Raw genomic sequence first — 12,988 nt, forward strand, 5'->3', positions numbered from 1 at the left:
GGAAATAGGTCTGCTGAGTTCACTGTTTCATTGAATATCTGCATGCACTTTCAGGGAAATAGGTCTGCTGAGTTCACTGTTTCATTGAATATCTGCATGCACTTTCAGGGAAATATTCTGGCAGCCAATAGTTTTCATCACATTTGTCTGCCACTTGACCAGTCCTCCTCTGGGCTGAACAGTGTAGCATTGGGTTCTTATGAGTTTTGGGTTTTCTCCCTGTCACTGTCTGTCATGTGGAATCTCCAAAGGATTATGTTTCAAAATCCCAGCAAGCAAACACCATCTTGCCTCCCCCCCAGCCGCAGACACCTTCCTACATAGACCCTTGTTCATCTGCAGGGAAACTAGTACTATTTTCCTTCCCTATAAGGACTGGAGAAATAGCTCTTCCCACCACCGAGTTTACCCATTGGAGGTGCTGAAGCTGGAGGCATTGTTCTGGGAGAGGAAACCTTGCAAGGCATCCACCGTGCTTGCTTCTTGGGTGGGAAAGGATGGCTCCAGTGCCCGGCCTCTGGACCTGACTCTCCCACCGGACACAGCCCGTGAAGTCCGTGCCGGCTGCTTTGGCTCAGCAATGGGACGGGCATCTGACTCGACACCAAAACCTGGCTCTGGTGCTGGTGTTGCCATGTTGCCAGTGGGGCTGGCAGGCGGTGCTGGAGTGCGCAGGGGGGAGCCTGCAGGAGAGGTGGGACCTTGTCCAACAGGGAGACAAAACAAAGAGCAGGGAGAGAGGAGCAGAAGTCTCTTGTCTTGGGTTTGTTTATTTCAAATCCCACTTGGTGCCAACGCTTGCCAGGAAGGTTTGTAATAGTGAGTCTTTTATTTTCATGTCACTTGTTTTTAAGAGGGAACCCAGATGAAAATTAAAGCAGCAAAGCTCTCTGCCTATGTTATGGTCAAGTAAAATAACTAAAACTCAGTCTTATTGCCATGACAAAAATGCTGAGAAATACATCTGCTTTGGGTATAAGTAAATTCATGGAGCTCCTTACTAACCAAAGGCTGCATAAGTACAACTAAATATATACCTGAGGAGCAATAGTCACATTTAGAGACAAATGTGTTCCTCTGCTTAGACAACATTGCTAATTGCACTTCCTTATCTTCAAAAGCTGGAATTTTAGGTAAAGTATGTTTTACGTTCGGCTTTGCATTGAATCATAAGATCTGGCAGCCCTGTTTAACTTGCCGGTACCCTCCTTGGAACTGGCTCCATCACTTCAAGTGCTGGCCCATGCCCTCACTTCAAGGAGCTCAGCAGAGCCGTCACTGGTCTCCTTGGTGGCCACAGGAGTTAAAACAGGTCCCCCCAGCTTGTTTGGGTCACTTGTGTCGAATGCTTGCCCATAATAAGCTGTAAAACTACTCTGCAGGAAGCCAACCCATACCTTTGCTCGCCGTTCCTGTGGGGTGTGTGTCATCTGGTCCCTGCGAGGGCACAGGGGCTGCGGCGTCGGGCTTCTTGCTACTGCCAGCAAGCGTCTTGTTTTGCCCCCCCTGAGCCACGATGGCAGATTCAATCTTTGCCCAGTAAACAAAGTATGACTGGACTATGGAGATGCTGTTAAAACATAATTAGGCAAGAATTTATTTGCTCTGTAGCATTAATAAAACACAAAGACTGCTTTAATCTGAAGAGAGAACGGATGCAAAAGTATTTTAAAGGATTAGCCTGTCATACATTTTCTATTACAAATGAAAGATACCTGGTCTCATAAGAAAGATTCGGGGTGAAGAATCACCACCCCTAATTAAGATCAGCCAAAAATGTGTGGGAACTTAAATAAAAAGAAATAAGAAAAGCTCTATTACATTCACCATGTTAATAGAAGTACATTTGTAAAACTTGGACTAGCTCATCTTATAATCTTCCGTAGGCAGGGAAACAACAGTGGTATTTACTAATTAAAACAAGTCAATGTAACTTGTACAAACAGCAGAATAGGTAAGGGCAAAAAACGTCTCTCTTCTCAGTCCTCTGATATTTGAGCCTGCCTAATCCTCTGCTTTTTGTCAGGTGCCAAAACTGCATTGGCCAACCTTTAACTGTTCACCCAGAGAGCCTTATTTAAGCTGGAGATTTTGGGAGAATTTCAGCTTAGATTGCTCAGCTGCTTCTGAGAGTTAGCTAAGGGGAAACCAGTTTGGGTTTTCCTGTGGCAGATGATTCTTACAAGGTATTTTTAAGCCTAACAAGGAGTTTTTCCAGATGCTGTGTTAGGGCAAAAAGGGAGAAGCTATCAGAAGTCATCTTGGAGGGTCAAAAGCCAGAGGGCAAAGGAAATATCAGAGCAGATGTCTAGGACTAGGTATTGTTGGGTATTGTTTGAGTTTATTTGGTTGCTTGAGCTTTATGTGGCTTAAATAGTATTTTCTGATTTAAAACAATGGCCAAAAATTGGAAATTCCAAGCAGCAATATTTCTGTTTCAATGAATTTGTGTTGAATCACGATGAGGTGCACAAGCCACAGCACTCACCAGGATGCTTATGTTTTGGGAAGAAGCCAAGGATCTGGCCAAGCAGCTTCTAAGTGGTTTTGTAAAGTCAAAAAATAACAATTTAATCTCTTTCAAAATGAAAAGCTGCTGTGCTTCCTCTAAGACAGTCAGTTAGAAGACTTTTTATTTCGTTCCAAATCAGAACCAAACTGCTTGAAGAGTTTGGGACATTGGTACAAAACAGAGACATCAAGTTTTAACACAGTGCTTGCTCTCTTTTTAATGTGAATAGTTCTATTTACATTTTACTTTTTTTAAAACTACTAATTTTTAATTATTTTTTAAGAGGTTGTATACAAGATTATCCTGTGGGAAGTCCTATGGGTTGTGTTATTTACAAAGACAGGCAATATAATCACAGTTCTGTCTTTATGCCTTAATATTTCTATTTCCTAAATACCCAGGCTGTCATCTTCCAGTGTATTTGTTCTGAGAAAATAGTGACCATGTAAATAAAAAGCAGCACTACCTAGCAGACATTAATGGTGATTTACGTGCCAGCTGGGATACTGTTGCACCATTTGGTAAGTATTTAGCTGTATTGGGTTCAAGATACATAAACAACTTTACTGGACAAGTATGATGGAAAAATAAAGCCAAGCCTTTAAACTGAGAGGACACAAATTCTGGTTAGGAACCAGCACATCCTTACAAAAACTTGACGTCTCCAATGGGTTGGTCTGGTGCTTTCCATACAAAGGACAGGTTTCTTTTCAGTGACTTGTCTGAGTGGGTAACAGTGTCCCCATCTTCAAAACAAGTCAGCAGCTTCGAACCAGGAGGCATGAAGATGAATGTGCCAGCGATTTCGTTGTTGGACACTTTGCGAGCTTGGAGCATAAAGCCCATATAATCCCGGGTGCTCCTCACTGTCACTGGAAGACAAAACATGGGACAGAAGGGATTTGTCTAACAGTTATGGAGTTAATTGTCTGCAATGGATTTTCCAGTGATAGCACTGAAACCAAAAGAAAACCTTGGGCAACAACACTGAAAACACCTCAGGACCAGTGATGATGGGACCAGGACTGCTGCCAACTCTGCCTAAGAGTCAGGTGAGTCACCCAGACAGCTTTGTGTGGTGCAGAGGAGCAGTGAAGGTGACTTCACCCTCTGGAAGTGCCTCTCGTGCCATTGCACGTAATGAGGTCTGGTATGGTTAAGACACAATTGAGATAAATAAATCCCCTCCAGAGCACCCAAACCTACCAGCTGCCTCCAGCCAACAGTTGGTTTGCAACATGGTGAAAATCTGGAGTCAACCATCACCTGAGAAACCTTAGGCCAAGTGCTGCAAACAGAATTCCTCTGTAAATACATTCATTTCCTCATGACGAGAGAGGTGGTGTTGCTCACTCAGACCAGTTATCCCTCTTCCCTGACCTCACAAAGATTCATGCCATCACTTGAGATGAGTTATCATGTATTTTTCAGATGCAGGAAGCTGTTCCTTACCTGGAACCTTGTCACCTGGGAAGTAGAAGGACATGTTGGTGTGGACAGTGACGTAGTTGCTGTTGGGGCTGTGCAGCTGCACTCTGAGGTGCCTGGGCATCATGTCGGCGCAGGCAGAAAGGCTCGCGCCGTGTGAGAAGGCGGCTGTGCAGGAGACCAAGCACAGGGTGGTGCATGCCCAGCCAACAATGGCAGTGTGGGCTCTCCTGCCATCCTCCATCCTACAGCAGAAAACAATGTGGAGGTTCACTTCAAAGCAGTGGCTTCAGCAGCCTGTGAGCCCGTCTGGAGCCATTGATTTAGCTGATCTGCAGAACCACCGTTCCCACAGGGTTTAAACAAAGGAAAATAGATTGTCTTTGAGGCACCTGGAGACACTTTTGAATCCACAGTATTCACATTCTGAAGTAATTGTTGCGGCTGGAAGGGAAGAAGCCTCACAGGAGGATGTATTTCTTGTGAAGTTGCCCGTGGAGGGAGCAGTCAAGGAAGATTTACTCTGAAAAGTCTTATGGGCTTTAGGAGGAGGAGAAGGCTCTGTACGGCCACGCTCAGCACACAGCACCATTCACAGCCCAAACGTACAACCTGATCAATGGGGAAAACATCTCTCCTTAGACCTGCAGAGCTGCTGCAGACCTCCATTGCATGTGGGGCTGGTGCCCAGAGCAGAGCCTCTCCCTGCCTGCCATCTCAGAGCCATGTCCCCGCACTGACAGCATGCGGCTGCCCCTCACGCTGGGCTGGTTGTGACCATTGGACCCCTGTCTGGCCACCCAGCAGCATTTGGGCTTGTCCTTCTCAATCAGGGCTTGCTGTAGCTGACGACACAATAATGATGATGCTGTCTGTGAAGTCAGTTGGAACCCTGAGATAACTTGGTGGCAGTTTTGGCTATTACCAGGATTTCTCCTTATTCTCAGGTTTTTAATCCAAACTAGCATTTTTTTCTCGACACAGTTCAAGTTTAATATTTGGTATGCTGTGTCATCAGTACCTCACGGCTTTGGTGGCTGGCGTAAAACACATTTCCAGATTAACTAGAGTATTGTGTTATTCTGATTTTTCAAAATGCACTTTTGAAAGTGAAGCTGAAGGATGAGTGTGGGGTATTTGTTGTAATGGATATCGTAAGGCAGGTGGTTTAGATTTTAATATAGTGCTTTCTAACATGTTCTTTCCAACATGCAGCTTTTTGTGCCTTAGATTTCGTTACACTTAGTCAATAGATAGATGTAAATGAATCAGAGGAAACCAGAGGCTGAGGAGGTCTAGTTACACCTCCCTCTTTAGCACTTCTGAAACTTGCCAGCTGACTAACAAACCACCACAGCACATGAAATTGTTCGTGCCTGGACTGAAGCAGCAAGCAGTTTAACCTTCCATAGCCAAGCATCCTGCCACTCCAACCCGTTACATGCCAGAAGATGCTTGTGGGAGTCACAGGAGCCTTTGCTAACTATTCCAGCCCCTGTTGGACCAGCGGCAGGATGCTTCCTCCTCCCGGAGCCAGCCTGTCCTCCGGGCGCACATAAACCTCACTTGCTGGATAAGATTTCTCACAGGAGCTTATAGAAGTACCCCTGAGCTGCAGCTCTTTCCCTCCAGTGTTTCCCAGGCTGTGCCACCTTTCCCTATCCCACCCCCAGCTGCCCTCCTGTGCTCATCACAGCAGGGGAGCAATGCTCTGCTCCCCAGGGCTGCCCGGTGCCGCCATCGCTTACCTTGGGACACGAGCGCTGCCGGGCTCGCTGCCACTACTGCCCTCCCAGCCCGCTGGAGACCCGTCCTTTCAGAGATCTTCTCTCCCTCCTCTAATGGGAAGTGCAGCAGCTGTTACTCCTAATACCCACCACCCACAGCAGCTCTCTGCCAGTGCCCAAATCCTGCCTTAATCATATTAGTTTTTCCCTTCACATCCCACCCCCTTTTTTTTTTTTTTATAAATCTCCAAGCTTCTGCAATGAAAACAAAGGCAACTGAGGTGGGGGGGGGGCAAAGCAAGTTATGGGTTTTGTGTGGGACACCGCGGAACTCCTTTGGTTGGACTTTTGCTTCCCTGTTACCCTCCCCACACACATATCCCCCCTTCTGTGCTGAAGCAAAGCAAAGCCACATCAGCTCCCTCCATGACCCCAGGCAGTGTGCCCTGTCTCTCACGCTTACATGGGATTAATTTTGGCAGTAAAAGCAGATTTTTGCTAGAAAGGCTGGGAAGGCACATCCCATGCACCAGCCCTTGCAGAAGGAGCCATCAACACCCCACAGATCCACCAAAGCCGGCACAGGGGAGTAAACATCTGCTAGGTGTGACTGTCCCCCGACACAAGAGCTGTATTTAAGTCCAGGCTGTGAGCCTTGCTCCTTGCTTGAGCTACGCTGCACCTGTCCTGGCAGTCGACTGTGGAGCTGATCCTGTCCCTGGGCTTCCCAGCTCCTCCTCAGATCCACCTCATCACTGCAGACTGCTCTGGTGATCTGGTGATTGGGACTCCTGGCCAAACCCAGCCACTGTCACCAGGCCCACCTCACTCCCTGACAGTGGCTTATTGCTCGCAACAAATGGAAATTAGGGTCCAGTTCATCATCAGAGCTGCCATCAGGAGATGCTGAACAAACTGCTGGCAGCATGTGGCTCCAAGTAGAGCTGGATGAATGGAATAACAAACCCATCAGCTGTCTGCCCTTTCTTCAACCAACAGACCCTTAGGAGGCAGCATCAAGTGTCCCAGGGCCACTGGGAGGAGGGCTGGCCCTGTGATGCAAGAAAGTTATTTAAGATGGGTGAGCAAAGGAGTGCTTGGGGCCCTTTAGTCCTCCTCCTCCTCCTTGGATAAATATGTGTCTGATGGCTGAATGAGTTCATGCTGGTGATTGGGCCACTGTCCCAGAAAGACGCCACTGCTCTGTCCTGTGCCATGACTAAAGAGGATGCACCAACACACAGGCAACACCACTGGGTTTTGTTTCTGCAGCTCCAGCAGTGCCTTAAATTTAATCTTGAATACGGTCTGACCAGTGTGGGAGTCTGTCCAGAGTGGACATCCTGGTGACTGCCTAGGGCACTCCCCGGAAACTGGAGGCAAGCTTGCAGATGCCCCTCTTATTAGCACTTTTCCCATCAGCCTGCCCTGCTCTACAGCCTGTCCTTTGGAAGTGACACAAGACACTGGGCTGGCACTGAGCTACTGCTGCTGACAGCCCAGCTCTCAGCTGTTTAACTGGTTGGAAAATATGGGAACTGGTGGTACTGGCCTCTCGTTAGTCAGCTCTCCTCTGTGTTGGAAAGAGGCCTTAAAGTTACCAAAGAATTTCAAGATACAATGTAATTCTTGTAGTTTTCTTTCCTTTTGTCAGTGGAAGCAGAGTGTAGTTCAGGGAAGGGAGGAAAATTTGTTACTTCTGTTCTAGTTTGTAATTCTTCATATACAGAAGAGAATACCTTTATGCTGCATCAATGACTAATGCTGTCTTATGCTTTTCCTTACTAACCTATTCCTAGGCTAAACCATCCCTTGCTTATAACAAAGCAGTAGCTCCAGACCTCTGACAATTCGCAGGAGAAATGCCAAAGACATTACAGCCATTCTGGCACAGTGCTCAGGTCTGAAAACAGTATTCCATGTGAGTGTGGATCTTTGCATCATGGCACAGTGTTACAGCAATGCATTGTCTTCTTCAGCTGCTGCCCCGGATATGGCACACAATTTCTTTATGCCAACTCCAGTGAGAACCATTTCTCCACTGGCTTCCACCTGAAAAGAGGGGAAAAGCAGCAAAGAGCAGACACTGAAATAGCAGCGTTGGGTGTTCCCTGGGCTCCATGGGCAGAAGGGAGAAGAGGCTCAAAGAAATGAGGCCCAGATCCAACCCCTCTGTAACAGCACAGCATGCAGGGCAGTGCTGAACTGTCTCTGCTCACTTCCGAGGCTGCAGCAGCCTCTGGCAGGGCAGGATGTGCTGCCGTACGCAGCTTTAGCAGCACCAGTCAGCAGAGCTGCACAGCACTGCCTGGTTAATTGCTGGGCTGCTCTGAAACACAGTCCTATGCAGCATTCATCCTCACTGCCTGCTCTCAAGCAGAGGAACTCAGTGGCTTCAAAGCTGCTCTCAAACCAAATGTCAGAACCGTCTCCTGCTCAGGGATGGAAAAAGCCCGTCACAGTCATTACCGTGACACAGGCACCTACCAGCAGCCTCCAACTGCACGTTCAAATGCCAAGTGACAGGCAGATGTTTGCAGTAAGAAATACAGCCCTCTCAGAGCCTCTGGTTGCATCACCCACCAGGACAGCATTGCCTCAGCCTCCTCTGGCCAGAGCTTTGACCTGCAGGAGTCACTTGAGCTCAGCCGGGCTCTGCACATGACTCTGAGGATGGGGCCCAGACAGACCGCATGGCACTGCTGAAACTAGAGAGCTTTGCCTTTTTCCTGGCATAAATGTCTCTGTTAGTAGGAAGCTGGCAAGGAGAAGGGGACGTAAGACAACTTAACCCCTGCGTGTTGTTTTCTCAGCAGCATTTGTGTGATGGATTTCTAGAAATAAAAATAAAAAAAAGAAATCCACAGTTGGGAATTTAAAATAGCACTGGGGAAACAGTGCATGTTCTGTAATAGCTTGATGATTAAGATAGACTATAAAATATATAACTTGAAGTTTCACTGATGATATGCTCAGAAGGATTATAAACCTAGTAACATCCCAGGCTCTTTGACGCAGAATCTTTATCATTCTTGCAGATTGCTTCTGCATCTCCACATCTCCACATCACGGGGGCACAGCAGGGGTAGCAGATGTGGAGCAGGTGCAGTGGAGATGTGATATGGACATGGATGTAACCAAGCTGGTTGTTTGACAGGTTGAGAAATGCTTTGCTACTGCAAGATAATAATGGTTTTAAAAAGTTAGAAGTCCCTCCTGTTCAACTAGCGGCCACCTGAGTCCCGTGAACAAAGTTTGAGGGTGCTTAGAGAAGAATGGGCAAGTTGATCAAGTAGAGAGCTTGAAGGTGGCAACAGTTGGGTCCAGATCACAAGGAACTGATCATTAAACTAACAAAGTTGGCAGCACCACCTTATTTAAGAATATTTCAGGTCATCTTTAAAACAAAGAGCAGTGGCCAACTGCAAGATGAGTCATTAAAAATCCACAGTAGGAGTGTGGTGAAAACCTGTGGGTAGTCCCACAGGGAAAATGGAGAACAGTGTCTACAAACTGGCATCTCAGGGTTGACCTGGGCATGTCTGCGGCTCTGTATTTGGGGCAAACAGGGAAAAGAGGATGCTTTTCTGATACTAGTTAGATGGAGGGCTGGCAGAAGTACTGACAAGTTCTTCCCCTTTTATCCAGATGACTACTCTTGCTGTTCCTCTATCACACTTAGTGAAGTGTAACATTTTAAACATAAAATGTTACTACTGGGAATGAACTGACACATACACATGCATGCAACATGTAATGTGAGACTCTTTCCCTTACAAATTCAGCCTAGAGAAAAAAACGAGGTTGAAGTATTTATTAAAAAAGCCCATCTTTATTTTATTTGATAACTACTGCAACCTGGGAAGCTGTTCTGCACTAGAGAAGGGGGTTGAGGAGAGGAGGAGAGAGAGTGTGAGTGTAGTGGGCCCTTTGTGAGTCTCAGTAAGAAAAGTCTAGCAATGAATAGCTTAACGATTGCTTTAATAAGACAGAGTAAGATGATGAATACAGACAGCAAGTAAAATGAACATCCCTTCAGATGCTGGGCACCCCACATTCATGTAGCATCAGTCAGAACCCAGATGGATTTTCCCACAGTGTGCTGTGCAGAGCAAATGCAAACCCATCGACAGAGAGATGCTCTCCCTTCCCATCACTTGACCTAGTTTATAATTTCTGTACACCAGAACAACCCTCTACTCTATAGGATGTTCTCATGAGAACTTGTTGCTGCTCTGTTAGATAAAGGCAAGGCCAGGCAGGTGGGAGCTGCCTGTGAGCTCTGCTGTTTGGGTGAGCTGGCAGAGATATCCTGCAGCCAAGGGGTGTGTGCAGACCTGAAAGCTGTGCTGGACATGCAGCCCAGCCCAACCCGCAGCTGCCATGTGGGTCACTGACTCCCAAACATTCAAGGGTCCGGGTCAGTGCAGCAGCTCAGGAAATGCCCTCTCCCATCTGATTTCAGGCCTTGAAGAACAGTTTGGCACAGGGATCTGAAGCTTTGAAACTGCTGACTCCACAGTCTGCTTGTTTTCAAAGCCCACAAAGGGCTGGAGCTGGCCACGGGTGTGAGCTGGGATATTAAAGATCAGGCATTGCTTCGGTACCATCAGTCAAATGCAGGAAGGCTGTCACTTTGCAAACACTTCCATGCTTTCTTGCCTACCATGGACAACACAGCTGAAACCTGCAGCTGTGAGGCACAGCTGGCTTTCAGAGCTGGGAAGGAGCCTTAGGAAGTAATGGGCAAGTCATACCCAGAAGGGCTCTGAGTAGCTGTTCTGTCATTGGAACATCAAGAAAGAGATAGAAAGAACTGAAATAAATGATGTTCAGGATGGGTTGCATTAGATTCCCTTTGACCTAAGAACCAGGTGGCAACAATTTGTAATCAGGTGCCAACAAATCAGTCATCAGTGTATACCTTTAAGGCAAAACCTTCCTAGCATGCTCTGCTCCCTTTATATAGGGGCACTCGAGGGCACTGTAGGTTCTAGTAGTAACCTGGGTTTTGGCTGCCTCACCACACACAGTGAGTACTTACTTACCTGTTTCTTCCAGACTTGCCTTCTCTAGTTTTCACAGGTTATGCTGTGCTGCTGCTCCTAGCCAGGCTGTTGTTTAAGGAAATGTGGCTCAGTTTGTCTTTTCAAGAGCAAGAAACTTACACTGGATGAGGGGATGTAGCAAATTCACAGCTACTGCTCTTCCTGGGGTCTGTCTGTCAACTGCATGTGTAGCTGAGGGTAGGGTAGTGATTAAATGGTCTTTGCTTCATGATATGCATAAAAGTACTGACAATCTATGTGATGCAGCTTTAGTCTTGAATTTCAGTCGTTTTTGTTCATTAGTTTTGGGTTACTTAATTTTGGGTACATTCTTCTAAGGAAAGTGATGGACAAATGCTTGTAAGTTGTTGAAAGAGTATTTCATTGTCAGTTCTGATCTAGTTGAGCTTGGTCCCCAAGCAAAGCTGTTTTTATACACAGGTACCAGTGCAAGAGCATCAGGACGTGGTAAATGAGGTGACGTGAAGGATATGAGTGCTAGTATCTCATACTGTCTTTTGTGTATGAAGATACATTGCTTTTGTAGGAGTGCCTTTGTATCTCCCAATGGGATAACAATCTTACACATTAGGTTGAGAGTTTGAAAATATATCATTCTACTTTGATGTTTACGTACATACATAATGTGATGCAACTCCGGATAGCATTCCATGTCCCATTCTGAAAGCTGTTGATTTACTTGCAAATAGAATGTTGTCCTACAGAATATATAAATCAAAATCTAAAAGATAGGCAGAATAATTCCAATATGAATGTTTTATCCAACTAAAACCAGACTACATCCAAACTACCTGATTGAAGTTGAGCTTAAATGCCTACTTGGTTTAAACACAGGGGTTAAAAATTGAATTAAAGGGGGTAAAACAGTGTAAAATATACTGAAGGGCAGTGATTGTAGGAATTAAATGCTTTATTTCTTTTACTACTTTTGAAATTCAAATATGAATTACAACAGCTGATCTTCAATGCAAATTTTCCTGTCTACCTCCCATAGTAAATAGTGACTTCATGATCTAGAATACATTAAAAAACCCTTTGGCAGGCAAGCTACATAGTATTTTCTGTGTTCAGAGTTTAGTATGTGATTAGACCATCAGAAGTAGCAGATTACACTGAAACATGTTGTATAGCTAGACTTGTAGAAACAGAACTGCATTTGAAAAGTTAGCAATGCAAACTCTTGAGAGTAAATCAAAGTCTGTGCAAAATGTGTTGCTATAGGTGGGTAGGTATGTGTGGGGAGAGAAAGGTGGAGAAGGAAGAACGGGAAAAAATTTAAACCTGTATTAAAATAAAATTCTAAAAACTCTAAAAATAACCAAACCCAGACAGTTTCTGGGACTGAAAGCAGACAATAACCTGCCAGCTACATATAGATGACAAAGCAAATGAGAAATTGCATGCCCCACTTGGAGGTACATCTTCATTTTAAAAAAAGAATTCACTTACAGAAGAGCAAGTTGGTGATTTGTCTTACATCCTGGACCTTTTTCAACCCTTGTCAGAAAATGATAAATTGTTGAAGCATATTGTACAGTAGCAACTCCATTTGTGTGTTCTGTCATGGCTTCTGAAGTGCTTTGTGTGGAAAGGTTAACTACTGACTGAAAAATAATTTAGAATTATTTACTGATCTTAAAAAAAGTAAAATTAAAAATTTGCAGTGTATATTTTCTCCCTTTGATAACTGAGATGTTATTATTCACTGCTGCATTAGAGCTACTGGTACTTGGGAAGAATGGGCCAATGTTACATTCACACAACTCTCTTTGTGTTGATCTATCCACAACTAGAAGTATTTTTGTTCCTGGAGGCACTATAAACTGCCCAAAGAATAAAGCAGGACTTCAGAAAACTCAGTTTAAAAGATTGGCTCAATAACCTTACCATGAGGTACATTACCCAAACTTACTACTTTGTCATGAAGAACAAGAAATTCTGTGTATGTGGATATTAAGTGCAGGAACACTGAAGCAAAGAAACATATGAATGTTCAGAGGCTTGTTTTTTTTTTTTTCTTGGCTGACTGCATGTAAAAGGACAAAACGTATTTTATAAATTGGAATAAGTATGCATGTAAAATTGAGCTGGATTTACTCACTGTGCTTTGATTATCTGGGAACACTGTTGAAAAATATACACAAACAAGTTCTGACTCTATTGTTTGCTCAGAGGTTTCCCCTCCCTAATGCATACCCCATACTATGAGCTTAATACATTTGTTCTCATTTCTGGCTAGCACATTAGAAAAG

The 12,988-nt window shown here is 45.0% G+C and overlaps 1 protein-coding gene and 1 long non-coding RNA gene across 4 annotated transcripts; one reads left to right on the forward strand and one right to left on the reverse strand.

The window, feature by feature from the left end:
• Positions 1-136: 136 nt before the first annotated feature.
• Positions 137-4,301, reverse strand: LOC108499863 (putative ferric-chelate reductase 1). 3 transcript variants are annotated; one of them, XM_017820147.1, is made up of 4 exons: positions 3,965-4,301; positions 3,162-3,384; positions 1,398-1,570; positions 137-701 (listed from the first exon to the last, which is right to left on the reverse strand). In XM_017820147.1, the coding sequence occupies exons 1-4, from the start codon at positions 4,182-4,184 to the stop codon at positions 406-408; spliced, it is 912 nt and encodes a 303-aa protein (XP_017675636.1). In that variant the 5' UTR covers positions 4,185-4,301; the 3' UTR covers positions 137-405. The 3 variants fall into 3 exon arrangements, with proteins under 3 accessions (XP_017675636.1, XP_017675638.1, XP_017675639.1); XM_017820149.1 differs by having other exon boundaries at positions 137-683; positions 3,965-4,203; XM_017820150.1 differs by lacking the exon at positions 3,965-4,301 and adding an exon at positions 3,719-3,836.
• LOC108499867 lies at positions 2,923-4,033 on the forward strand. The gene is made up of 3 exons (XR_001875678.1): positions 2,923-3,033; positions 3,460-3,564; positions 3,944-4,033. It is a non-coding gene; the product is annotated as an uncharacterized LOC108499867 (long non-coding RNA).
• Positions 4,302-12,988: the final 8,687 nt, after the last annotated feature.

This window comes from Lepidothrix coronata, unplaced genomic scaffold, assembly GCF_001604755.1.
Source record: "Lepidothrix coronata isolate B3197 unplaced genomic scaffold, Lepidothrix_coronata-1.0 Scaffold79, whole genome shotgun sequence".
Taxonomy (NCBI): domain Eukaryota; kingdom Metazoa; phylum Chordata; class Aves; order Passeriformes; family Pipridae; genus Lepidothrix; species Lepidothrix coronata.